General features: G+C 51.7%; 12 protein-coding genes across 12 annotated transcripts; 8 read left to right on the top strand and 4 right to left on the bottom strand.

Annotated features, from left to right (window-relative positions):
- Positions 1-241: 241 nt before the first annotated feature.
- Positions 242-2620, bottom strand: K460DRAFT_403452 (uncharacterized protein; the record flags this gene model as incomplete). The annotated part of the gene is made up of 5 exons (XM_040936629.1): positions 242-1393; positions 1452-1990; positions 2120-2278; positions 2337-2550; positions 2603-2620. The coding sequence occupies 5 exons, from the start codon at positions 2618-2620 to the stop codon at positions 242-244; spliced, it is 2082 nt and encodes a 693-aa protein (XP_040790718.1).
- A 199-nt stretch (positions 2621-2819) lies between these two features.
- Positions 2820-4392, bottom strand: K460DRAFT_275832 (alpha-ketoacid dehydrogenase kinase; the record flags this gene model as incomplete). Its single annotated transcript, XM_040928070.1, has 5 exons — positions 2820-2947; positions 2999-3698; positions 3749-4031; positions 4083-4202; positions 4262-4392. 5 exons carry the CDS (start codon positions 4390-4392, stop codon positions 2820-2822), a joined length of 1362 nt encoding a protein of 453 aa, XP_040790717.1.
- A 387-nt stretch (positions 4393-4779) lies between these two features.
- On the top strand, positions 4780-9243 carry K460DRAFT_414754 (cysteine proteinase). Its single transcript, XM_040937700.1, has 7 exons — positions 4780-5155; positions 5224-5849; positions 5903-6011; positions 6058-8175; positions 8226-8525; positions 8584-8713; positions 8763-9243. Exons 1-7 carry the CDS (start codon positions 5147-5149, stop codon positions 8873-8875), a joined length of 3405 nt encoding a protein of 1134 aa, XP_040790716.1. The 5' UTR covers positions 4780-5146; the 3' UTR covers positions 8876-9243.
- A 177-nt stretch (positions 9244-9420) lies between these two features.
- On the top strand, positions 9421-10234 carry K460DRAFT_375061 (endosomal cargo receptor; the record flags this gene model as incomplete). The annotated part of the gene is made up of 3 exons (XM_040934732.1): positions 9421-9561; positions 9694-9882; positions 9941-10234. 3 exons carry the CDS (start codon positions 9421-9423, stop codon positions 10232-10234), a joined length of 624 nt encoding a protein of 207 aa, XP_040790715.1.
- A 948-nt stretch (positions 10235-11182) lies between these two features.
- Positions 11183-13433, top strand: K460DRAFT_364130 (uncharacterized protein; the record flags this gene model as incomplete). Its single annotated transcript, XM_040932951.1, has 1 exon — positions 11183-13433. A coding segment is annotated over exon 1 (1930 nt), but the record flags the coding sequence as incomplete, so codon positions are not given.
- A 103-nt stretch (positions 13434-13536) lies between these two features.
- Positions 13537-14298, top strand: K460DRAFT_403447 (uncharacterized protein; the record flags this gene model as incomplete). Its single annotated transcript, XM_040936628.1, has 1 exon — positions 13537-14298. The coding sequence occupies one exon, from the start codon at positions 13537-13539 to the stop codon at positions 14296-14298; it is 762 nt and encodes a 253-aa protein (XP_040790713.1).
- A 32-nt stretch (positions 14299-14330) lies between these two features.
- K460DRAFT_364128 (acyl-CoA N-acyltransferase) lies at positions 14331-15282 on the bottom strand. The gene has a single exon (XM_040932950.1). The coding sequence runs from the start codon at positions 15216-15218 to the stop codon at positions 14505-14507; it is 714 nt and encodes a 237-aa protein (XP_040790712.1). The 5' UTR covers positions 15219-15282; the 3' UTR covers positions 14331-14504.
- An 824-nt stretch (positions 15283-16106) lies between these two features.
- Positions 16107-16918, top strand: K460DRAFT_403445 (lytic polysaccharide monooxygenase; the record flags this gene model as incomplete). The annotated part of the gene is made up of 2 exons (XM_040936627.1): positions 16107-16659; positions 16707-16918. The coding sequence occupies 2 exons, from the start codon at positions 16107-16109 to the stop codon at positions 16916-16918; spliced, it is 765 nt and encodes a 254-aa protein (XP_040790711.1).
- Positions 16919-18026: 1108 nt separating this feature from the next.
- K460DRAFT_403444 (carbohydrate-binding module family 42 protein) lies at positions 18027-19532 on the top strand (the record flags this gene model as incomplete). The annotated part of the gene is made up of 1 exon (XM_040936626.1): positions 18027-19532. One exon carries the CDS (start codon positions 18027-18029, stop codon positions 19530-19532), a length of 1506 nt encoding a protein of 501 aa, XP_040790710.1.
- Positions 19533-19559: 27 nt separating this feature from the next.
- On the bottom strand, positions 19560-21611 carry K460DRAFT_308095 (MFS multidrug transporter-like protein). The gene is made up of 4 exons (XM_040930092.1): positions 21448-21611; positions 20268-21383; positions 20105-20215; positions 19560-20049 (listed from the first exon to the last, which is right to left on the bottom strand). The coding sequence occupies exons 1-4, from the start codon at positions 21605-21607 to the stop codon at positions 19727-19729; spliced, it is 1710 nt and encodes a 569-aa protein (XP_040790709.1). The 5' UTR covers positions 21608-21611; the 3' UTR covers positions 19560-19726.
- Positions 21612-22445: 834 nt separating this feature from the next.
- K460DRAFT_364127 (hemolysin-III family protein) lies at positions 22446-23809 on the top strand. Its single transcript, XM_040932949.1, has 3 exons — positions 22446-23102; positions 23188-23415; positions 23475-23809. The coding sequence occupies exons 1-3, from the start codon at positions 22512-22514 to the stop codon at positions 23631-23633; spliced, it is 978 nt and encodes a 325-aa protein (XP_040790708.1). The 5' UTR covers positions 22446-22511; the 3' UTR covers positions 23634-23809.
- Positions 23810-24301: 492 nt separating this feature from the next.
- On the top strand, positions 24302-25131 carry K460DRAFT_375055 (uncharacterized protein; the record flags this gene model as incomplete). Its single annotated transcript, XM_040934731.1, has 2 exons — positions 24302-24730; positions 24772-25131. The coding sequence occupies 2 exons, from the start codon at positions 24302-24304 to the stop codon at positions 25129-25131; spliced, it is 789 nt and encodes a 262-aa protein (XP_040790707.1).
- Between the last annotated feature and the right edge of the window lie 1231 nt (positions 25132-26362).

Below are 26362 nucleotides of genomic sequence, written 5' to 3'. Positions count from 1 at the left end.
ACACACCACGCACACAAAAGAGTGAAAAGGCGAATATGAATGACAATAAAAGCCAAGTGTATTGACGATGCCTTTCTAGTCAGCATAGCGTAAACCGCTCCTCTGCAGCAACGCAAACCTCCCTACTACAAACACACTGAACACAAAAATAAGCCGATGATACTACACTCTCAACAACCATACCGCTTTCCCATCATCACAAAACCCGTTCAAGAAACTTAGCAGCGGACCCCATCATTCCTCACGCCTCCATATCCACACTCTCCACCCCCTCACTCAACCCATCAACATCAGATATAGAAGTACAAGTCCACTCACCCACCTCACTATCCGTATCCGCAAAGAAAACCTGCTCAAAGCTCCTATCCGCGTCGTTGGTCGGGCTAACCTTTCCGTCAAAGAGCGGTATGATAGCAGCTTGATAGGCCTTCTCCAAGGCTTTGCGTTTAGCCTGCTCTAAGAACTCTTGGTAGTTGTGCTGGATCTGCTCCTGGGAGAGGTCAAGAGCGGTAGAATGCTTGGAGTGAGTGGCGTTGGTGCATGTGTTGGGTGGGATGATGTTAGGGACACTGGAGTTGTCGCTGTCCATATAGGGAGGGGTGTTACATTGTTTCCAGCTGAATGAGGTCTGTGTGGCTCTGGCTTTCAATGTGGCTGCTGGAGGCTTTTGGTGCTGACATGTCGAGCAGGCGTTGGTGGTTGATCGCCTGTCGATACCTAAGCACGGAGAGTCGTGCTCTTCGTGCACGGGACCAGGAGTGGCGGTAGTAAGATCCGCTTTGCCAGTGTAATCCAAGGTGATACCAGTGAGACAACTGGCCGGGGAAGTAGGTTCTCTTGGCGGAGTTCGGCTAGGCCCAGGAGGCATACCATACATGTTCACATCTTGGTCCTGAGCCTGTACAAGCCTACAGCGTTTGGAGTCAATGTCTAAGGTAAGGTTCTCGACACTATCCAAGACAAAGCGTTTGTTCATCGCGGGAGTGGGGTTCCTGGACTGCGGTGCCTTCCGTTTCATTGGCGACTGAATCTGCGCACTTGGGTTGAAGAGGTGGTTATTCGGTCGGAACGGACTTGTGGCCTTATCCTCTGCTGCATCCTTCTCGGAGGACACGGGACTACGACAGAGTTGGGCATGGCTGAAGGCGTAATCTATCGCCTCCTTCGGTTCGTTGTGCCGCGTCTTGGACAGTGGTGTGCTAGTATACGAGGGCACCCAATTAACCTCTGTCTCTGTGGGAGAATGGGGACGCCCTAAGCCAAGGCACTCGGCGTGCGTCACATGAAGCTTGATGATGTATCGTGAGGTTCGTGCGAATCGCACGGTTTCGGAGAAAGGCGTGACAATATTCGCGGATAAGACTGTCTCAGCCACCGAAGGTTTACATTGCTGCTAGAAAGATTAGAAAAGCTTCCACCACCCGTGGGTAGGGCAGGTATGAAAAGCTTACCTCATTCGTCCAACAGGGAACGCGTCCACGGAAGAAGTCGTCGTTGGGGTCGCGCTTTAGGTTCAAAGAGGGCCCCGACACTGTATAATGCGTACGATCGGACATTGGGTACAGGCTCGTAGATTGGTATTGCAAAGTTGTATCCACATGACGAGGGATAATGCAGATTTTCTCGCCAGCGATGACATTTTTAGGAATGTCATTGAACCTGATATCGGGTGGTTGCCAGGCCAAGTTGGCGACTACCGCAAGAACGGAACTGGTACAGCTGAGAGAAGAAACGTTGACCAACACGGCCGGGCCTGTAAGCGTATGGCGAAAACAATCCTGCGTGCGTAGAAAATTGTACAAGAACCTCGGGAGATCTCCAGATCCAAGCGACCAAGCAAAGCATTCTGGAGTAGCCTCGTGATGACATTCATAGAAGGTTTCCATGATCTCGCGGATGAGTCTAGTGATGTTGATGTCGATGCATTGTCGACTCGTGCCCGAAAGGCTAAGAGCGAGGCGTGGGATCAGCATAGTCTCGTCAATTTGCCCTAATATAATGTTAGCGAGTTGTCCAGCGCGAGGCGTCGAATGATAACAGCCATGTCTTCAGCGACTTCAGTACATCTGACCAACATATGCAAAGGTTTTGAGGGGCAAGGGTACGCGGCGTAACGCACTTTGGTATTCAATCAGACGGTTGGTGACGATATCCCGTAACCCTTCTTCGACCTGTGACGCCAAACACTTTCGGAACAGGCGCTGCCAAAGTTCGAGCTCGACACCCTGTGAGTGAGATATTCCTTTCCAACATGAGACGACATCGAGGTGACTGATCGCTGCTTATGATGAGCTGTTGCAAAGAAGCTGAGATCGTGCATAAGAGCTCATACGTACCTTCATCAGAAAATGGAGAACGTCGCACCCGCGGAAAGAGCAAGTCGGATGCCGTGGCATTGTCTTTTGTACCAAGCCCATCCAGGGTTACGTTGAAGGGGACGCTAGCGACGAGGTCTCGAAGGTGTTGCGTGTCATCAGTCGGGATGATTGGTTTGCCAGGCGACGGGTGAGCATGGCCGACGACACTACCAGCTTTGGTGTACAGGGGCGACTACAAGCAGCTAGTCAGTAACGCTTCGTCAGGCGAATCGAGGCTTGCTTACAAAATCTGCTGCATGCATATTGATATGTTGAGCACTAGTCGATGCTCGCAAAGGATAAGGTAATCCGATGTAGAGGATGGAGAATGATGAGTTGAGATGGGATCTCTTGGTTACTCTGATGAAGGCAGGCAGACTTGGTAGGGTAAGTGTCGTCGAGCGTCTCCCTCTTGCCATTGATCGGGAGGCAAGAGCGGCGCAAGCGCAGTGAGTGCGACTGCTATATCGCATCCATTGAGGCTCGCGTAGTCAGTCGCTCATTCTTGTTCCCGAGCTTCGAGATTTGCAGAAAAGCATCTACGCCGTATCCTTCTAGGCTGTGAATCTCCAGGCTTCCAGCCCAGTATTCTGATTCAACCCGTCAGCTACAAACCTAATGACTTGATTGTTCTCACTCACCTGCATATAGTCGGGACATGGGAAGGCCGATACCAAGGCGTCGATCTGGTGCCCGCCCCGTCAGCGAGGACAATGAGCCATGGTGGGTGCCCGAGTCGCCATGCCTCGACTTGTTTCTGTGCTTCTGTTGCAAATCGGCCGTCGACTCATCTCCGGGCACTTGCAGCTCCTGCAGCGTTCCTACCAGCTTGGGTACCCTTGCTAGGTTCTCAAGTCGCTTCTCGCGCCGCGGCCCTTTGCTGAAGCTCCACAAATAGGGCAAAACCTCGTTCGGGATACCACCGCCCTGGTCAGAGATTCTGATTATGACGTGCTGCGAGGTTTCGCAGATCAGCACCTCAATTGGCGGAAGCTTGGCGTTTTTGGACTTTCGCTGCTCGATGACAGCCTGGATTGAATTCCGCAGCAGCTCGCCAATGATATACTCGAGGTGACTGAGGATGTATGGAAAGGTTGCATCGAGGTGGCCGGAGACGTTGATTTCTGGAATAGCGATGTGCGAGCCATAGGCGCGTTTGATCAGCTCCTGCATCGTCTTTCCGCACGTCTCGACAATCTCTCGCGCATTGCATCGGAGGAAGATCTCGCCCACGGCTTCCTGGTCATGTGGAGGGTGCTCGGCCTGAGGGAAATGCCACGGCGAGTTGAAGGTTTCGGTGAGTGCGAGGTGCTGCTCTGCGATGACGCGTCGCGAAATGCGCTGGCTATGTTAACCTAGGACACGAATAGCGAGGCCTGATAGAGACATACCGATCTCAGCATGGCAGTCATGAACTTGTCTATTTCCTCTGCCTTCATGAGACCGCGCACCTCGAGGACGCCAATGGCCAGTCGAGGGATGACGGTGGCATGTTCGGTCAGGGTTTCCGTCAGTACCTTGCAGTACTCGTCGTTGTCTTCGAGCGATCGTATCTCGGGCACGCGACGGAAGCGCTCAAAGGCTCGCAGGTACGACTCGTAAACGTGGGCGAGGTGGGGGTTTGCAACGACGACATAGGGCAGCGTTTGGATATCTCGCAGGCGGTGGGCAAGTCTAGTGCTTCATGTCAGAGAGTCCTTGTGGAGCCCAGTGGACATACAGTACCTGGTTGGGAGCTCGAGGCGGCAGTATTTGGCAGAGTCGAGCAGGCGAGATTCCGTGAGCGTGCGGCCAAAGAAGGACAGTTGGCGTAGGCTTATGGGCCTGGCTTCACGCTGGACCCATCTGAAGGTTTATGGGATCAATTGAAGAACTCTATGACTGTAGGTTGGTGTTGGGCTTACTCGTCAAGTGCCGAAGACGGCCTCCATGCTGGCGCGACGGCTGCAGCGTGGGCGCGACGATGTTGGAGTGTGGGGAGCCAAATTTCTTGCGTACGAGCTCTGTTGCAGCTCCTACAGCGCCAGGCGCGCATACTATTATGCGTACTCTTGGCTCTGTTCATGGTTGTGGGAGCCTCAAGCCTCAGTGCATGGTGAAGGCTGCTGCAGCAAAATACGAGCGCATGTGACGAAGCGTCTCCGCAGCCGGGCTTCAGGGTCCTGCCACGGCACTAGAGTCGTACAATTGGGTGACGCAGAGCCTGTGTCCAGGTAAAGTACAGTATATGGCAGCACCTGGGACTTGATTGTCATGTGAATGTGAATTGCGCGTTGCACTGGACTGGACTTTACCTAGGTAGCTAGCTGTAGGTGTCCGCTTTGCTCTCCGTGCACATTGGCGAATGACGTCTTGGGCCGGGGTTGGGCGTTGCTTCTCCGCCGCTGCGTGCTGCTAGAGACATGGTGGACGCCAAGAGGCAACTGGCCCAGCAGGCTGCATATGTGGTAGAGAGGCGTCCTGTGGCCTCGAGAAGACATTCCCTGCGTGTCGTCTTTGTGTGCCTTATTCCACTTCTCCCTTCGTCGCCGCTGAGGCTCGTAAAAGGCACGGCGACCATTATTCCGTCATCATCGTCTACCGCCACCTTTTAGCGAGGAACTCATCTTTAGCTGCTTGCTTTGCTCTGCAACCGCAACTGCAACTGCACCTGCCTAGAGGCCCACTGGTGTGCCGCTTTCCCTCCTTCCCCCAAGCTTCATCCCTCTCTTTCTGGGCCTCTGCTTGTTTCTTCTTTACACTTTTCTCCCCTGCTGCCTGTCCGCAGCCACCCGGACTCCAGCAGCACCATGGACCAGGTAAGCTTGTGCCCTTCGCCGCCTGCAACCACCACCACAACTATGCTGACTCGCCCTTCCCCCCACAGATTGGCAGCGACATGCTCGTCGACGACGACTTTGACGAGAAGCAGCATGTCGCCATCATCACCCCGGACACGGACGACCAAATGGACGACGTCGACCCGCACGCAGAGCCCGAGCCCCGCGCCGACGAGTACGATGCCTTCTTGAAGAAGCACATGCCCGAGTCAGAAGAGAACGAGACCGAGGACCAGGTCTACAACACATGGGAGATCAAGGACTGGCGGACCCTCACGAGGCGCGAGCATGGCCCCGTCTTCGAATGCGCCGGCCATCCCTGGCGCGTGCTCTTCTTTCCCTACGGTAACAACGTCGACTTTGCCTCGTTCTATCTCGAGCAGGGATACGAGGAGAAGCAGATGCCAGAGGACTGGTACGCCTGCGTCCAGTTTATGCTGGTGCTATGGAACCCAAAAGATCCCAGCATGTACCTGACACATACCGCACACCACCGCTTCACCGCCGAGGAAGGCGACTGGGGCTTCACGCGCTTCGCAGAGCTTAGGCGCCTCTTTAGCAATTCGTGGGACGACCGGGGACGGCCAATGGTCGAGGACAACACGGCCAATGTCACAGCATATATAAGAGTACTCAAGGACCCAACTGGCGTTCTATGGCACAACTTCATCAAGTAGGGCCTTCTGTCCAGCGTCACATTCAGCCCATTGTCTAACTCCGTGTTAGCTACGACTCCAAGAAGGAGACAGGCATGGTGGGCCTAAAGAACCAGGGCGCCACATGTTATTTGAACTCGCTTCTTCAGTCATTGTTCTTCACAAATGCCTTCCGTCAAGTAGGTGGTTTGCCTTTTATTCTGTGATGACCACTGACCACATCAGGCTGTCTACCAGATACCCACTGCCGAAGAATCGGACCGTTCGAATAGCGCCTATGCCCTGCAACGCTTGTTCTACCTGCTCCAGACACAATCCAGTGCCGTCGGAACAACAGATCTAACGCAGTCGTTTGGTTGGGATTCAAAGCAAATTTTTGAGCAGCAGGACGTGCAAGAACTGTCGCGTGTGCTCATGGACAAGCTAGACGAAAAGATGAAGGGCACCGAGGCCGAGGGTGCATTGACGAGAATGTTTGTCGGCAAGATGAAGACGTACATCAGTTGCATCAACGTCGACTACGAGTCATCCAGGATAGAGGATTTCTGGGATATCCAACTAAACGTTAGCGGCAACAAGAATCTAGACGACAGCTTCAAGGACTATATCCAGGTCGAAACCATGGACGGCGAGAACAAATACTTCGCCGAGGGCTTCGGCCTCCAGGATGCCAAAAAGGGTGTCATCTTTGAGAGCTTTCCGCCCGTCCTTCACCTCCAGCTCAAGCGCTTCGAGTACGACTTCCAACGCGACGCCATGATGAAGGTGAACGATCGTTACGAGTTCCCGGAAATCTGGGACGCTGCACCGTACCTTTCGGAAGGCGCCGATCGATCAGAATCTTGGATCTATCACCTGCACGGCGTACTCGTGCACAGCGGAGATCTCAACGCCGGACATTACTATGCCTTCCTCAAGCCAACAAAGGATGGCCATTACTACAAATTCGACGACGACCGAGTAACGCGAGCGACGCTGCGGGAGGCGCTAGAGGAAAACTTTGGTGGTGACTATGCGCAAGCAAACGGAAACACGGGACAACGGAATCCTTACACTCGAACTTGGTCTGCGAAACGGTCAATGAGCGCTTACATGTTGGTCTACATCCGGGAAACCAGACTCGATTCTGTCCTTATGGACGGCAAGAGCGTGGAGCCACCCAAGCATCTCGCTGAGCGTCTTGCGGAAGAGCGAGCTGCATTTGAGCGGAGAAAGAAGGAGCGCGAGGAGGCACATCTCTACATGGATGTTGCTGTCGCATCAGAAAATAACTTCAAGGTTTACCAAGGCTTCGACATCGTTTCCTGGAAGGGGGATGCCGATGCAGCCTCCAGTCCAAAAATCTATAGGATACTTCGTGCGAAAACCATGGCGGAGTTTGCCCAGACCGTGGCAGAGGATTTGGAAGTTGACGCGGATATGTTACGGCCATGGTCCATGGTCAACAGGCAAAACGGCACTGTTCGTCCGGATACCGCGCTCGAGTTCCCTGATATGACAGTCGAGGAGGCTGCGAACAAGCACGGTACTAAGCAGGCCCAGTTCAGGCTATGGATTGAGAAGGCCGAGAAACGTGACGAGAACGGAGCACCCGTGTTTGGCGACGCGCTCGTTGATCTCAAGGTCCAACAAAACAACCGACCGTTGATGATCTTCTTGAAGCACTTCGATGCCAAGACGCAAAGTTTATTCGGTATCGGGACCTTTTACGCAGCCGCCCAGGACAAAGTGTCAGATCTAAGCCCTGCAATCAACAAACTGATGGGCTGGCCGGCCGGCACGCAAATCAAGCTTTCAGAGGAGATCAAACTGAATATGATCGAAGCAATGAAGCCGAAAGTGACGCTTGCTGCCTCTGAGATTCAGGACGGCGACATACTCACAGTCCAGCGAACGTTGAGCGACAAAGAAATCAGCCAAATAACTGCAGCCGGAGGATACGTGGAAGCCAAGGATTTCTACGACTACCTGTTGAATAGGATCAACGTCGAGTTTGTCCCACGGTTACCGGAAGCGACAGAGCTACCTACGTTTTCCTTGACACTGAGCAAGAAGATGGCATACGACCAGTTTGCAAGTAAGGTAGCCGAATATCTCAAAACAGACCCTAGCCATCTCCGGTTCACTACCGTCAGCACGGCTGGTAAGCCCAAGCTACTCATCAAGTACAACGCCAACTCGACACTGAACAACATCCTGTTCCCTGGACCGTATAACTACTCTACAAGTGCTACGCAGCGACCAGATGCTTTGTTCTATGAGGTGTTAGAGATGAGTCTGAAGGAGTTGGAGCAAAGGAAGCCGATTAAGGTCATCTGGCTGCCAGAGGGTCTCAGCAAGGAGGTAAGGCATTTGAATTTCAGCCATTCAGAACGGAAGCTAACATCACATAGGAGGAGTACACATTGATGATACCTAAGAATGCACAAGTTTCAGATCTTTTGGAGGCTCTGCAGAAGAAGGCAAATATCAGCGACGAGACAATGCAAAAGGTTCGAGCGTACGAAACGAACGTAAACAAGTTCACCAAAAATCTTACACCGGACCACCTAATCGCCACTCTTTACGACTACCACCAGGTCTATGTTGCGCCTTTCCCAGAAGACGAGTCGCCGAAGAAGATTACGGTGTTTCATTTCGAAAAGGAGCCGACAAAACCACACGGCATACCTTTCCAATTCTCGTTGAAAGAAGTAAGCTCTTGCAGTCTGCCAATGCGTGTTTGGAAGTGCGCGTGCTAATGTTGACTAGGGCGAGCCATTTAGTGAGACTAAGCAACGGATATCAGACTTTACGAAGATCAAAGGCAAGCAGCTCGACAAGATCAAGTTTGCTCTCGTTAGCCGGCCACATTCCTCCAAACCTGAATACCTTGACGACGGTTCGTAGCCTTTTCCATCATTCAGAGATTATTACTGACAAACTAGTAGAAGAAATCTTATGGGATATAGTTGGTGGGCGTGACGACATTGCCCTTGGTCTTGACCATACGAACAAGAGCAAAAGCTTCTGGGGCAAATCAGACTCCATATTCATTCGATAAAGCACGACAACCGCGGTGTAGGATACGGACGGCGACGGAGATAATATCTCGCGTATAGCGGCCAGCACATTGATATGAAAACACGGGGCGGTCTTGTTTAGCAGGCGGCAACCTCATACTTGACATGCACAAGGCGCTAGGGGCTTCGAGGCATTTGCGTGGGCGTAATCACACAGGTGGAGCAGTTGCGTGCTTGGGACGGAGTATCATGGGCTGTTAGTACACAAGAGGAAGTGTGGGCTTTTGGATCATCATCTGTGTTGATCAGTGTAGATTAGTATCAGTAAAACCAATATGCTTCACCATCATCGCACGACAACTAGATTGTCCCCCAAGCCTGCCTCGGGTGGTAAGGGCTCTGTCCGGTCGAGTTTGATGTTCATTGGCGAGGTCCATCCCCGCGCCTTCCCTCCCTGCATCGGTGAAACAGTTCCGCCATCTCCGTTGGACGTTGTCGACAGCTGTAACTTCCGAAGCCAAACAGCGAACACGACTCAACACTGCAAATCGTCCCCGACGCGATTGTCTGGCCGCCGAATTCCACGATGCGGTTGCTCCTCGTTATTGCCAGCCTTCTGGCCGCCGTCTACGCCACAGCACTCACCTACAGACTTGAAGCACACGAGAAGGCGTGCTTCTTCGCGCAAGTCGATAACAAGGCGACAAAGGTGGCCTTTTACTTTGCGGTACGTCGCTTCAAGAATAGCCATATATGCCTTGAAATTGGACTCTCGAATACCCCCCATCAATCCACTCCAATCGCCCATCTATCAGCCCCAAATAGTCGGAATGCTCTAGCTAACACAACCACCCCCTAGGTCCAATCCGGCGGCTCCTTTGACATCGACTACTCTGTAGTTGGTCCCACGGACAAAGTCATCCTGGACGGCACCAAGGAGCGACAAGGCGACTTTGTGTTCACTGCGAATGATGTTGGAGAGTACCGGTTCTGCTTCAACAATGAGATGAGCACGTTTGCGGAGAAGATGGTGGACTTTGAGATTGCCGTACGTCTAGCATACCTACGTTCACCGCTATTTGTGATGCTAATAGTTCAATGTGCAGGTCGAAAACGAAGCCGCTCGCGCCAAGATCCCCTCCAAGCAAGGCTCCTCCCCCGAACAAACCTCCGTCCTCGAAGAATCCATCCTCAAGCTCTCCGCGCAGCTGTCCACCATCTCCCGCAACCAAAAGTACTTCCGTACGCGCGAGAACCGGAATTTCAGCACGGTCAAGAGCACTGAGACGCGGATATTCAACTTCAGCTTGATGGAGTCAGGGTTAATGATCACAATGGCGGGATTGCAGGTGTTTATCGTCAAGTTCTTCTTCCAGGGCGCGCGAAAAGGTATAATATGATCTGTCCTCCGTCTGAGGAGAACGTATGGTGGGGATTGCAGGCTGATATTTGCTGGCAGGTTACGTATGAGCGCAGCCCGTATTCTTAGACGGCTGTCAAATTCGAGTCTCGCGAGGTGGACCATGGTCATGGTGGGCGCGAGTGCGGATGGACGGGAAGCGGCGATTCTGCATTTTGACTTAACTCGGGCGGGGCGCTATCAGGTTTGCGAGCGTGTACCATTACATTGCCATCCATCTTGGATTTGGGCGTAAAAAGCCGGAATAACAACAAGCATTTGATTCAAGAGAAAGTACTACCAACCCACCACCTCAGTTCGCATGCAGGCATGTGCTTCCCTGTAACCCCGCAACACTGACTCTAGACAGGATTTCACTCACAGACTCATACAGCGTTATATTCTTATGCGTTGTATCTTCTCGCCATACTTGGCCTTCGTTGCGCATCAAGGTGGGGGACCAGAAGCGGTGCGAGAGACTGACTAACTCGGCTTCACCACGCAGCCCTTTTCTTGACGCTACGCTATCGTCATTGGTCGACGCAACAACCAACTTCTTTGCATTTCACTTCGAACTTTTACAACTGCGACTCTTATCTTTGCTCCACTTCTTCTTAACCCTCCTTTCTCCACTTGAATTCTTCTGGCCGAATTTCGGTCTCGTTGACTCCCTCTTAGTGGCGTCAAGTCTATCCTGGTCACACTCAGCGCAAGTCGCCGTGTTCATCTTTTATCGTTACCGAAGAATCGCAGCGGCAGCTGGCGACGGGTCGCGCAGTCTTCTTGTTTCTGCCGTTTCGCTGAGCATTCTGGGTCTCATTGTGCTGGACATATCGCGCTTGCGCGTGTTATCTCAGGCTGACATTATCTTTTCAACTACCGCTTATACGTCGCTCAAGTTTATCGACCTCTTCGAGCCCGCGTAAGCACCTGACAAGTTCACGGAGATCCAGCAATCACTCCATCGTGCCAACCGCAACGCCATGTCGAAACGACTCCCAGACACGAGGCGCGATTCTATGAACAGCCAGTTCAGCGGCAACAGCTCCCAGGGCAGTCCGCAGACACCGTCCTCCGTGCAGCCCCATCAGTATCGGCCGGTGATGGTGCCGGCGACGGTGCCGACTCCCTTCATGGAAGGAAACCAACGCAGGTACACCCAGCAGGAGATCCACGAGCTGATGCAGCGTCAAGCTATTATGAACAATCAAGCGCAACTGAATGCGAGCCAGGTGCATGGCCTTCATCGCATTCAAGCACAACGTGGGCCTGCAGGACAGAATGGATACATGCCCTGTGCGTCGCCTATGAACCCTCAGGCACCTGCCCGCCAGCTGGATTGCCAAAATGGTCAGCAGGCTGGCTACCGTGCCCAGTCTTCTGCGCCCATGTCACCTATGTCGCCTAGCACTTCTAACTTTCTCGCTTCCAACCATCCTTATTATCAATATATGCGATCATTCCAAGAAAATGCCTACAGAGGTCAGAACGAACATTGGCCGGTCAACTCCCCTCCTCCGTTTCATGGCTCCGATGGCTATGAACTCAGCGAGAGAGACATGCTGGCCATGTCTCGTGCGAGCGCCATGAGATCTCACCCGAACATGGGTCGCGGAATGGCTGTGACCCAGCCAAGTCAGTCGATGCGCTTAGACCCGCGACTATATAGCTCCTCAGTTACCGGTACAGTGCCTTCACAGCTGTCGCCCCGGGCCATGGGACAAACTCCTACGCCTCGTCTGCCTACACCCACCACTCTCCCTTCATCGGGTCTTGTTCTACCCCAGTATGCAGGAGCCAAGCGCCCAAGTCCAAGTGGACAGGATGCCTATCAAGAAGGTCCAACGCCGAAGAGGGGCATGTTTCCGACAACACCACTCTCGCGCCCCAATAGTGCTCAAGGCATGGTCGCACAACTACATCACAAGAAACTATCACAGTTTGTGAACGGAAAAGATGGAAGATTGAACAAGGAAGCTGTTAGGCGTGGTTTACCAAACCTCGATACGTCGAAGCAGGAGCCCAACCAAATGAAGAGTCCGGATGAGCTTCACCGTATAGCACAAGCGACGGGAGCACTTACACCGGGACACGCGACTCAGATGATGGGGGTTAAGAATAAGGCGATTGCGCAAGAGAAGCAGACTCTTATGACACCCCGCCGAAGTGGTGCTACAGTACCAACGGGCACACCATCTAGGCCAGCGCCTACGCCGAGCCCAGTGCGGAAGCCAAACGTCATCGACCTTACAGGAGGGCATAACCAACAGCGCCAGCCACGTCCGCAACCCCTGCCTTCCAAGTTCACCGAAGCTGTCAATCCCGCCGCCGCCGCCACTCCTCGCCCTACAACCAAACGCACCATCCCCGGTGTAAACGACCTCCGCAGCCGCGCCCTGATATACGGCGTACACATGTCTGACGTCGAGCACGGAAACGCCATCGAAGCCACGATACAAAGCCGACATGCGCACCAAGCAGAAATCGCAGCCGCACGCTCCCTACTCGACCCTTCGCCCGCCAACAAGCAGCGCCTCCGCCGCGCAAACGCAAAAGTAGACTCAGCTTCCAACACCCAGTACGCTAGTGCGACCAACAACACAATGGACGCCGCGCACGCCGCCGCCTTGAGTCTCCCCACGCCTTTCAACATGCAAGACACCTTGAAGAAGGTCCGGCACCCTGACTATTCGTTTGCGTACTCTGGCAACTCAGGGGGCGAGTTGGCACCTGCGTCGAAGGAGGCGCTAGATATGTGCGCGCGCGATGTTGAGGGGCATTTGCGTGCGCCGGAGGAGAAGGAGACAAGTGAGGAGTTGGCGCGTGTGCGGTTTGACTTGTTCACACTGGCTGCTGAGAGGGGGTGTATGGGAGCTAAGGCGATTAGGGAGGAGAGCTCAATCGGTGGGGTAATCTGAGAGGTAGGGAGGGGAGAGTTGGCGCTAGGGTATTGATGCGGAATTTTCAGAGTTTGAAAGCAAGGACGGGGCTTCAGGATATCAGCCTCCTCTTTGGGCGTTTGGAGGTATACTTTTCGTTTGTTTGGCGTGTGGAGTATCTATACCCCGTCCTCGTCACCGGCAGTTCATCAGGGGTGAGTTGAGCTATGATTCATCTTTGTCATTTTACGATATCCCCTGTTCGTAGCTATCTTATCTGGGAGGTGAGCTGGCAGCTGCGTAGTTTAGTCTCGTCTAGCGAACGGAATAGCCGGCTGGCGACAAACGCAAGCGGAGAGTATTTCAGCCGCTCGTCGTCCGTCTGGAATCATCTCATAGTTAGTTATAGATTATTACAGCCAATATGCAGCATAACTTCATTCTTGTAAGAGAATCAGAGCTTGAAGAACTTCTTCACGACGTGGGAACCCTACGGGAACGTTTACGCCTTCTTGTAGGGTATGAAGATAGAAATAACATCGACATGGGCATAGACCTCAGGACAAGAGCACCCCAGAGCGACCGCCCACTACGCTCCCCTACTCCCTACACACCCTTTGCCCCTCCTCCTCCTCCTCCTCCTCCTAGGAACCCTTCCAGACACTATGGCATCCCTTCTTCCCCTCCTCCGTCCTTTCTCGATCCAGAAACCCAACCAAGACACCTCGACTCGCCAACCTCCTCCACAGCACACAACATCCGTCCGCTACCTTCCCAGCCCGCAACTCCGTTCCACTCTTACGCAGGCAATCGTGTTCGCACCCGCCCGGGAACTGGCGCTTGGCAGGCGCCTGTTCGGTCTAGTCCGCATGGCTCCGCGAATCTTCGACGCGGTCCACCGGCTGTGCAGACGTTGAGGTGGGAGGCGAGATCTCGTGGCGAGAGGGAGAGGGAGAGGCGCAGGAGGAATGGTAGGGATGCGAGAGGTGGGGGTGTGGTTAGAGAGGGGGGAGGAGGTGTTGATGTTAGAGGAGGAGATGGAGGGGATGCGAGGGGTGGAGAAGTCGAGGACCGGGCAGGGCAGGCGAGGGAGAGGGAGGAGGTCATCGTTGTTAGGGTGCGAGAGGAGGTGGGTAGGGAGGTGAATGAGATGCAGACTGGGGCTGAGAATGAGAGGAGGGTGTAGATTTTAGGGGGTTTCTGTTTGAGGATTAGTTGTTCTGTTTGGATAAAGTGATATTGTTCTACTGTGTATAGCGATCCCCAACCTGGAGAAGCGAATCATTATTTTCTAAATACCACGAACCTTGACGTTCCGGACTTGAAGCCCTCCCCACGATGATTGATAGTAATCCAATGGAGGAGAAACCACAAACTTTACACTCATGACATTTACGAATCTCTAAACTCCTCCAGTTTCCTCTTTTGTCCTCCGTCCATATCAAAGTTTTCCTCGTTCAACCATCTTTCCATAGCCTTTTTTACCAGAGGCCACTCGCCGTCCAACATCGCAAACCAGGCCGTGTCGCGATTACGGCCCCTAGCAATCATGTGCTGCTTAAACGTGCCCTCATAGCTAAACCCCAATCGCGCGGCCGCTCGACGTGATGGTTGATTCAGACTATTGCATTTCCACTCGTATCTCCTGAATCCGAGCGTTTCAAACACGTAGCGGGCTAGCAGATACATGGCCTCTGTAGCTGCAGGCGTGCGTTGCAACGGTGGAGTATAGAGAATGCTGCCCACCTCGATTACACGGTTTTCAAGGTCCATCCGCATCAATGATGCCATGCCGACGGCCCGAGCTTTTTCTTGCGTGTTGGTTTGGTGTAGGATGGCGTAGGTCCAGGGGTTCGTCATGGCAGCTTTTCTTGCTAGACTAGCTTGGAACGATTCCAAGGATGAGGGCGGTTCGTCGAACAGGTAGTCGAATAAGGATGCCCTTTCTTCACCGCTCACCAGCTCGTACAAGTCTGCAGCGTGGTCCGGGTGGAGTGGGACTATCGTTGCATATTTGCCTGATAGCTTGATGTCGTTGCTTGGTGGTTTGGCCGGTGCGTCAGGTACGACCGGTCCGAACCTTTCATTGGCAGTAGGAGGGGTCATCTCGTGAGTACGTGTCTGGTTTGGGAAAGTTTACAGCTATTCTGTAGGGATCGTTTTCGAGTCGATGTCAACGTGAGAATAAGTCGCAAGGGCCGAAGTTGTACTGCGGGGTAGCTACCCACCTAGCGATTATGGCGTCTAAGGGTAATAGGACCAACTAAAATAATATCACAAATTATAGCGCACTTATTGGATGAGTGAATCAGTGGTTATCCTAGCTGTGTAACAACTTGCAGGGCCTTAGTGCCCTTTTTGCCTTTTTAGCAAGACTACGTACTATAAGTGAAGGGAATACGAAACTTGACACAGAGACCTTTCGAGAGATCTTAAGCATTGAAAATAAGAAATCATGGAATCAAAATGTATGCAGACCCAATATCCCAAGAGCGTAGTCCCTCCCCAGGAATAGGTGGAGGGCCTGCTACGTGAATTTGCAAGGAGATTACGGGCTGGTGAGCTTTAAGACAAGTACGGCCGCGCAAAGTCGTGCGAGATGCTATCTCTTGCCACTGTATCTTTGCATCAGAGCTGCTACGCTTCGAATGTTTCCGAGGCGGAAAAACTTGCGCAATCTAATTCGTGATTATAGTGTTTTGAACAATAAGTCTGATGAGTGTTCAATTCTAAGATTGCGGACAACTTCGGGTGAAGCAAGATCCACCAATAACATGAAATGAGTTACGCACAACCTCCGTCCTAGACACATGCATTTGTTTCATTCACAGCGCAGTATTCATTTGAATCAATAAGTAAACTGGTTCATGCGTTCCGGCGACTCTACTACAGACTGCGATAATGTGATAACGCTGTATAAAATAGTTCAGCCGATGCTCACTTACCAGTCCAATAAAGATACACAAGAACTTTCTCTTTGATCCAACCACCAACATGAAGCCAGTCTACATCGCCCTCATCCCGTTAGTGTCAGCACACGGCTACGTGCAACAAATTGGGTTCGGCACAAACCTCGTCGACACCTGGAATCCTTACAAAGACCCCCAGAAAAACCCTCCCGTCAACAAAATCACACGCATCTTCAAGGATAACGGTCCTGTAACAGACGGACTCTTTACTACAGATGCTATCACCTGCAATATTGGACGCGACGGCAAGAACAATGTACCAGTCAGCGCGGCAGCTTCCGTGGCCGCTGGAAGCACGGTGAAGTTCATGTGGACGGACTGGCAGAGCGACCATCCTGGTCCCATACTCACATATCTAGCAGACTGTAAGGGCAAATGTAGCTCTTTCTCTGGCAGCACCGGGAATGTTTGGGTTAAGATCGATCAGGCGGGATACGACGCAAGTAAGGCTGTTCCGTGGGCAAGCAAGAGGCTTCCGACACAGAACAGTACATGGACCGTGAATTTGCCATCCAGCATCAAGCCTGGTGAATACGTCCTGCGTCACGAGATCCTGGGCCTGCAGCGAACAAACAAAAGTATGCTTTCTCAACTCGTCGACTTCTAGTGCTGACGGTGCGGCTAGATGGCAGTCTGGCCCAATTCTATCCTGGTTGCCATCAGATTACAGTGACAGGAACTGGGACAACGGCTCTACCTGTGGGAATTGCACTGCCTGGTGCGTATCAACCCAACGATAAGAAGAGCATATTCCTCGAATATAGAGATGTGTCTGCGTCAAATCCATACACCCCACCCGGCGGTCCTGTTTGGGGAGATAAGGGATGGAGTTCCTGAGATTATGCAGTGTACGACTTGGCTGGCTGTATTATCTATGTGAAGCAAGGCACTCGCGGGGGCTTCCAAGGCGGGAATAACCGAAAAGGTTTCTTTTCGCTAAGAAGATACACCCGTGATGTGCGATACATCTGTTTCATTATTTCGAAGCCTACTAGTATCGTGAAATGGAGTGTTCCATCCGAAATGCGCATTCTTTCATAGATACATTCCATTAATCTCTTACTAAGGGAGTAAAAGCTAAGCCAAGGTCTCATAACGCCTTCGTTGATGTGAATTTAATTCTGATTCAAGGAAGGTATTCTGTTCCGTGTCCCCAAAATAGCATCTTCATAGAATCTGTGTAAATGTGTATTGTAGTGTCTTTTACGTATGATAGAGAGTGTAACAAAGTGGCCGATAGAAGACCCACGAATTGAGAACCACGCCCGCCACATTATCATTGTGGGGCGGCTAATTGATTAGTTGGCTACAGCCTGTTAAAACGGAAGAGAAGAGGCTGATATAGGCGGTTTAACAATAATGAACTAATCATGTTAGCATCTAGCTGTGTTTAGCCATTGTGATTGGTTTCTTATATTTCAATTTCCAAGTTATTTCCCCTGGGACATGCCATAGTCCTAGGCACGAAATCCCTGCTGTTGCTTAAGTCTAACTACAAGCCACTACTAATACAGTCTTGCAATTGAGGAGCCTTCCTCGGCAAAGCTTAACAACACTTAGCTCCCTGGCAAGTCTTCCCCGCATTATACCCCTGCGCCCCGTGAAGCTTGACCGCAAATGGTTTCCCTTTCGCGGAGCAGTCACTATTGCAGACACTGTTGCATTCTGCAAGCACTAAACAAGGTCCTTAAACCCCCGCATTCATCACCATAGGGGATTGTCTTACTGAATTAGTACCATCTCCGAAGTCAAACGGTTAAAAGTCCTTGGAGGAATTTCTTGCTCTTTTAATAACACATGTTCGTCTTAATCTAAGTAACAGGCATCGGCAAATCTGAGGGACCTGGGTGAAGGAGGTGTCAACAACAGGACTGAATATTTAAATAGGCGCAAGGTGCATGCTATTACATGATCAGTCCTATTGTACCGCAGACTAAGCATGAACATGTCTCTACGACCAAGACTTCTCGCTCTAGGCCTTGCTTCCACTAGCTCCATGGTTTCTGCAGGGCCATGCGACATCTACAAATCTGGCGGCACGCCTTGCATCGCTGCGCACAGCACCACGCGGGCGCTGTACAATGCATATAATGGCTCCTTATACCAGGTGAAACGCGGCTCCGATGGGGCCACCACGAACATCGCGCCCCTTTCTGATGGTGGTGTTGCCAACGCTACCGCTCAGGATACTTTCTGCGTCGATACGACCTGTCTCATCACTATTATATACGACCAGTCTGGCCGTGGCAATCACCTCACTCAGGCTCCACCCGGTGGCTTCAAGGGCCCGGAGTCTAATGGCTACGACAATCTGGCTAGCGCATTTGGCGCACCAGTCAGCCTGAACGGCCAGAAGGCGTACGGTGTCTTCGTTTCACCCGGCACCGGATACCGCAACAATGCCGTAAGCGGTTCTGCGAAAGGCGACGCAGCCGAAGGCATGTATGCGGTTCTTGATGGAATGCACTACAATAGTGCCTGCTGCTTCGACTACGGAAATGCTGAGACGAACAACCTGGACACCGGCAACGGCCATATGGAGGCCATATACTTTGGCGACAGCACTCACTGGGGATCTGGTTCTGGTAAGGGCCCTTGGATCATGGCTGACCTTGAGAACGGTCTGTTTTCTGGTGCCAATCCTAAGCAGAACACTGGTGACCCGTCAGTTTCTTACCGCTTCCTAACTGCACTCCTGAAGGGAGGTCCGAACAAGTGGGCGATGAAAGGGGGTAATGCGGCATCTGGGTCGCTGTCAACGTACTACAACGGTGTGCGTCCACGCGCGTCTGGCTACAACCCGATGAAAAAAGAAGGGGCTATAATTCTCGGAATTGGGGGTGACAACAGCAATGGTGCGCAGGGAACTTTTTATGAGGGCGTAATGACGTCTGGGTATCCATCCGACGCTATCGAGGACTCCGTCCAGGCCAATATCGTGGGTGCTAAATATGCCACTACGTCTTCAACAAGCGGTCCAGGCCTTACTGTTGGCTCCGATATCTCCATTCGAGCTACTACGCCTGGCTCCACCGATCGCTACCTCGCACACACTGGTTCTACTCTCAACATTCAAGCAGTATCTTCGCCCAGCACTACTGCCCTCAAAGGGCAGTCTACTTGGACGGTTCGCACTGGCTTGGGTAACGGCGCTTGTTTTTCGTTCGAATCAAAGGATACCACTGGTAGCTACATAAGGCACAACAAATTTGAACTTCAACTTGGCGCGAATGACGGCTCCAAGATATTCAAGGAGGATGCCACATTCTGCCTGCAGGCTGGTCTAAGCGGCCGGGGCAGCTCGATCCGCTCCTGGAGCTACCCTACGCGCTATATCCGCCACTACGAGAACAAGGGCTACGTCGCGAGCAACAGTGGCGTTCACATGTTCGACTCTGCCACCTCGTTCAACTCTGACGTAACTTGGGTCATCGGTAGTAGTTTTGCTTGAGTCTTCTTGTATTCAGGTTAGATGGGCCTGCAATGTTGTGCTTGATAAATTGAAAAGTTACCCTCTTCTTACAATCAGTCCTACGATTAGGCTTCAATGCCTAGCACATATATATACGCCCCTATTTCACTCAAAGAGCGATGTACCAGATACCAGGCTCTTCCTATGTCTCTACTAACCAAGGCAATGTAAACTCAGTGCATGACGACGGCGACATGGTCGTCCATGTACTTGGAGATGTCGCCCAAGAAGCACGCTGCTAAGATACTGACCCCTCCGAAAGCGATGCTGACGTAGTAGACATATTTGTACGCTTCCGCATATGCAAGCTGGCCAGCAAAGACTACCGCCTCGTAAGCTCCTGGAACACCTTTGATACCCGGAAGCTCCTCAAGTAGTGGAAGAAGCGAAGCGCCAGTAATCACAATCGCTTCGCCGATAACTTCCACGGAGGTAATATTGAGCTTAGTTGACATTACACCACCGATGTAATATGTTGCTGCTGGAACAAATTTAGCTAAATATATTGTTAGTGGCTGCGCATTACGGGGTTCTCATGATAGTTGACGTACAGATAAAGACGTTGTAGTATACACAATACCCAATCGACCCGCCAATGACGCGGACTGCGAGGGTAAGGGCCGCCACTGTTGCGATGAGATCATCTGGACAGATGATAGTGGCTATATTGTTAGCTCGACAGCTGGACTCCGGGCGTAATGCAACCAAACTTACAAATGATCGATGCTGGGACGACGATTCCACCTATACCCAAACCAGCTAGTACCAACAAGCCCCATAGTTGATACAAATTGTCTACACGGCCGATGGCAAGCGAACCGCACCCTGCAGTCATCAGGATTGACGAGGCAATCAGGAGCTCCTTGTTGTGTCCGCGAAGCAACGAAAGTAGCCACAGGACAATACAAGCTCCAGCTAGAATCGAAAAGCCGACCGGAATGCCACGAATACCGACGCCGATCGGGTCGTGTCCGTATACATTGAATGCCTGTGTGGGCCAGAACATCAAGATGGAGAAGAAATTAGCTCCAGATATGAAAGTAATGACCAGCGTCAAGCCGAGAATGCGAGGCTCTTGGCGCAATCTCTTCGGAAACATAGGGTGCTTTGCTCCGTAGCTCTCCCAGACCACGAAAGCTATCATCAGGATGACACCCAATATCAAAGGCGCAAGGACATGGGCGCTGGTCCAAGGGTATTGGTAGCCTCCCCACTGCATCCCCATCATGAATAAGAGCATCCCACTGATGGAAAGAAGGCCGCCAATGTAGTCAATCTCTGCAAGAATTTCCTTTCGGCTCATGCCCTGACTATTGACTCGAGGAGGTGGATGATAAAAGATGGCTGTCAAGACGAGACCGATGAAGGCCCACAAGCCGCACCACAGACCAATCCATCTCCAGGTGGAATGGGACGCGATAAGCTGGGCCCAGAGCACCGATGGGCAAAACGGGATGATAGTGAAGACGAGGATAGCGACGTACTTGCCACGCTGGCTGGTGGGGGCAAGCTCGGACGTAACGGCCAATGCTGTCAGTTCATTGATGCCCGCACCAATGCCAGAGAAGACCATGCCGGCGATGAAGATGTTCATGGTTTGTGCAGTGGAACAGATGATCATACCCAAGACTAGAAAACAAGCTCCAATCATGGCAACCCAACGTCGGCCCACAATGTCAGATATGGATCCCACGAAAGGACAGACTGCGGCTAGTGAGAGAAGGTTGGCAAGCACAAACCAAATCCATCTATCCGTGCCGCCGATATCGCGGTAAATGTAGGGAGGAACGCCGCCGAAGAGATACACGGGAATCTGACTGCCGGTCCATACTAGCCAATTGTAAGTCAGAGCTACTCCAATCATTACAACGTCTAGATTGGAAGAGATACTTACAGAATGCCATTGCGATCAAACTCATAATCCTCTTGAAAGTCATCGGTGGTTCGTGGTCGTGGTCTTCACCATCGCCATAGGTCCTCAAGCCATCCTTTTCGTAGTAATTCGTGTGGCCAGGCACCCGCTCATTGGTGTGAACATGCTCTACGTGATCCATGGCGAGTTTTGCCGTCGGGGAATGCTCATTGCTGTCTATCATTGTTCGTGGATACGACTAGGAGGTAGAAGTACCTCCAATGCAAAGTTGAATATGTGGAGAATGTTGTGCAGGCGGGCGGTCTTCTTGAGGAGACATGACTGGGACTTTTATAAACTGCCGCAGATAGTGCCAGGTCGAGGACTGAGACGCCAGCAACACTGACATGCCACCATCGCGACTTAGCATGGGCACTAGTCAAACCGAGGAGTGTCTTTGCGGGGTAATCGTACTAGCTCGCTTCAAGTATTTGATATCACGGAGTGCGCGACGGATATGTTCTGGGCCTTTGCTGTAGTCTCCAATATGCTGTATCGTTATTGGATGTCCTGTAACCAGGTCCGGCACTTGGTGCGCCCAATAAACTCAATTCATTGTGGCTTGCGTCAAGGAAGAATAAAGGGTAAAGCTTGTGAGACTCTCTACAAAATAGTAAAAGTGGCGTTGGAATGAATGAACGGTATAGCAACACGACGCCAAACATGGTCGCAGTAATACGGCTGCCTGTGTGGCTTAAGTGCGAGTTAGCCCATCCCCAGACAAGTTATGAAAATGAATCCTGATTTTAGGTTCTTACTTGTCTGGGATTCGCCTGGATTATTGCATCATGTTTCGATGAAGGGGGTAGTGGTCATGTAGCCTCGGCAACGTCCTGCCGCTTTTAGCGTGAAGTTTCCCCGCATTACATAAGGCAAAGCCTTGGAAGCCGTTACACGCGCGACCTGTGCAGGCCGTAATAACAATTCTAAGCAGCGAGGCTGGCGCTTACGCTTACAGTAGCAAGAACAACCGAAAGAAGAAAAGAGAGAGGGAAAACTCTTTGTCCATGTCGCCCATATTACATTATCACCAGACACGACAATAAATGGCCTTCGCTCCCCGTCTTCGAGTTCCGACCGTTCCGACCGTTCCGACCGAGCAACCGCCAGAGGCGCACAGAGAGCGAGGAATGGAGTCCATCAGCGGCACCGCATCCAAGGCCGGCAAGGCAGGACGCCCAGGTCTTTTTTCGTTCGATGAGATGCCAGAATGGTTCCGACGTGAATCCAACCAGTGGATTCTTCATGGCTATAGGCCCATCTCAGGCTCGGCCCGTGCTTCGTTCTGCAGTTGGTCGTATATTCACAACGAGTCGGTCAACATATACTCCCACCTCATCCCGGCCGTTCTCTTCCTGCTCGGCGAGTGGTATATTCAGCAGTACCTTACCAGCAGATACTCCGGAGTCACTGGCGCCGATTTCATTGCTTTCTCCATCTTCATGTTGGCGGCCGTCACGTGCCTATCGTTGTCGGCGACCTATCACACCTTGTTGAACCACTCCCAACACGTCGACCGTTTATGCCTACGACTGGACATGCTGGGGGTAGTGGTCTTTATACTAGGCGACCTTGTCTTGGGAATATACATGGTGTTCTGGTGTGAACCCTTGCCACGCAATATCTACTGGTCTATGGTTAGTCAAAATCCATGTGTACCAATCATTTCCTCCTCCCAGACCTGGTACTTGAATCTAACACGCTTCTTCCCTTGGTTGGTAGATTGGAGTGTTCGGGACATTGACCATGGTCATGACAATGCATCCCAAGTTCCAGGGCCCAAAGTATCGCCTCTTCCGAACATTAATGTTCGTAGTGACTGGCTTATCCGGTGTTGCACCCTTGTTTCATGGTCTCATTGTCTTCGGCATGTCGCAGATGATGAGAAAATCTTTTCCCTATACTCTGGCAAAGGCAGGCTGCCTTCTATCTGGGACTTCGTTTTATGCAGTAAGGCTCCCAATCCCGCACGTAGGAGAGGTTCACCCTAACACATGTGGTTTTGAAAGACCAGGTTCCCCGAAAGTCGATATCCTGGCAAGTTTGACTTATGGGGCTCACATTCGATCTTTCACATCCTGGTGGTATGCGCCGCTGTGGTCCAGTTGATGGGGTATATGGATGCCTTCGACTATGCTCACGGCAATCTTACTTGTTCCTCTCATTGATTCATGTGTACATGCCGAGTACGGAGCTTCTGGCCACTGGAAAATGCTTCCAAACGCTGACTGTACGATGGTGAAGAGAGGCATATGATTGGATCGCTGCTAGCCATGGCTTATACTTATTATGACTGCCTGTATCCAATAACGTCATCCACAACGGTATTGAAATGAGTTCTCCTATCGTGGGTTTATTTAAGCAATTTAGAGCCGAAATCGACAAGGAGATCTGCTTCTTAGATATTACCGTCTTGTTTTCTGGAGTACTCTAGAGCCCTAAAATTTTAAAATACCCTTTCTTTTTGTTAAAGAAGAATCTAAATATACCTACTACATACGGCGTTCCAAAGTTCCTCATATTCAACAAGTAATAAATGCGCTGACTGCTCGTGATTAGCGGCGCGGCTGCTGCACCTGGCCACATCAAGCCAAATCAATATGCACGACTTGATTAGCTTGCGAGCTTGGCCAATCTAGTCGTGTGACAGAAAAAATGTAAATCATTGGACTCTAGGGCCTGTTGGTGATTTCGACCGAGGGAGCCTGAACAGTTTTTACATGCCCCGGGAAGTACCTATAAAACCCGAGCTTCTGACTCACACTCTTCTTTTGCTCCTTCGACCAGTTCGCTCAATCCTAACCAAGGCCGGTACCTGAATCTAAAACTTGAAGCCATGTCTTTTACCAAGACATATTTCCTGTGTCCGACGTCCGATTTCATACAACCACCACCAACGGGCCCGCTATGCCTTGGGTCTATAATCCGCTCCACATCAGCACCGCAATACCCTCTAAACAAAGCCACCGTTGTTGCCGTGGCTGATTCATTCCCAGCTGTTGTGGAGACTCACTGGAAGAAAACTATTTCGACCGAGAAAGGACACGGTCTAGGTACCTTTGCACAGTTCCTGCAGCTGGCTACTTTTGGACTGCCTCTTGGTCCCGAGGTGAACGTTGAGCGTTTGAACACGACGGCAAATACGTTCGCGTTCGACACAATGACGACGCTGGCGTTTGAGCCGACCCAGGAATACATAGAAGAGGCTGTTAGAGTACCGGTCGTGGAGACATGGCTGAGAGAGCCCAGGCAGAAGTTCGCGCTCGTTAGCGAGCTCTTTATCGTCACGGGCATGCAGCTCGTGAGGGCGCCAAAATCAAATACTCGAGTTCACAGAGCACGACGGTCAATGGGAACCTCGGCGTTGACGTGCCTACGCAAGGTATGACCTTTGGCCCCAAAGGCCACTGGACTCGCACGGATGATGATGCGACAGAGTCCAGTCGCGAGTCGGAATTTGTGTTTGCCTTCCGCGTGAAGAGGCTCAAGTTTGGGCGGAGACTGAAGCTTGAAGAGTACACTAAAGGCGCCTTCATGACCGTTGGCGGGAAGAAAGATGATGACGAATGTTTTTTGGTTGAGGATGTGGATAGAGCTGCTATGCAGACTGCTAAGGCTGTTTCTGATGTGACCGAGAACGGCAACGTCTATTGCGTTCCCGCTTAATCATTGTCAGGCTTCTACTAGTATTTGTACATGTACCTTTTGATATCCTTGATTCTCCCGTAGACATCGTCCGGTGTAGAACCGCTATCGAAGAGCACAGGAGGCGTAATATAGTCGTAACCTACCCTCCGCCTTGACCATACTCTTGAAGACCGGGTCTATAGAATTGTCCCTTGTTAGCTACGATCCTAGCCTTTCACTTTTAACAGTAATATGCTAATCCTGCTACCAGACAAGACAGGACTGACGCGGCCAGGCCGGTAGCAATCAGTATTGCTACTAATATTCCTAGGATCTCGTTGAGTTATCAACAAAGTTGTGGCCTGGGCAGCTAAGAACCCAACTCTGATGAATTTGTTAAGATTAATCGTGCAGCATGTCAGAGCTTGTTGAGACGCTTGTCATGCTCTTTCAGCAGCGCAAATCTGTTTCGCGCCAATTCTCGAGCCCTCTGCACTCCCATGCCGCGTTCCCAGTCGCATACATCACACAAATGACACCCAGAGGTGTCACAGATGGAGGTCACAGATCGCGGTAGGGACTAGTTCGGAGCACATAGGTCAGCTGGTGGATGCGGGCGAGGAGTGTCACAGCCCATCAGAGGAGGAGGAGGACATAAGTCAGGTTAGTAAAGGTGGACTCAAGCTGCCCGCCGCGGACTTCATGACCTCGCCTCTGCGAAGCACGGGCAACGCGGAACGGAAGGGCAGAAGCAACTCGGTATGGTACATGGGCTAGTTCTGTCTGGATGCGGGGCGTGGTGCACAGCAGAGACTTGCAGCTCCAAGCCCCTCAGCCCTTCAATAAGCTCTGATCCTTGATATACCTGAAAGCAGGCAAGATCACTTCTTGGCCGAAGAGTTTGCTGTGTGGTTCGAGAGAACTAGCGCGTGTGCGAGGCAACTCTACACGCTTTTCCATCGTAGATAGCTTTTGCTCCTCCTAGTTATTTTGTGCAGTCTTAAAATCCTGTCTGGTTGTGCTCGAAGCATCGTTACCAGCTTGCGAGGTCAGTGCTTCAATGGTCACGCACAGCATCTTCAAAACGGGTGGCTGGGAAATTGATGAGCCGAATGTAATCATCAGCGTTCAAAATTAGTGAGAATTTAAATTTCTGTTTGGGCACCGCTGTCCTGTACCGGTTGTTGTGGTCTCGGCGATGTCATAAAGGCTGGGTTGAAGAGAAGGCTAAGCGGCCTGAATTCCGGGTTGAGCAGCCTGAACATGCTTG

This window comes from Cucurbitaria berberidis, assembly GCF_010015615.1.
Source record: "Cucurbitaria berberidis CBS 394.84 unplaced genomic scaffold K460scaffold_2, whole genome shotgun sequence".
Lineage (NCBI taxonomy): Eukaryota > Fungi > Ascomycota > Dothideomycetes > Pleosporales > Cucurbitariaceae > Cucurbitaria > Cucurbitaria berberidis.
The sequence above is the reverse complement of the archived record's forward strand: the minus strand, read 5'-3'. Positions and strand labels throughout refer to the sequence as shown.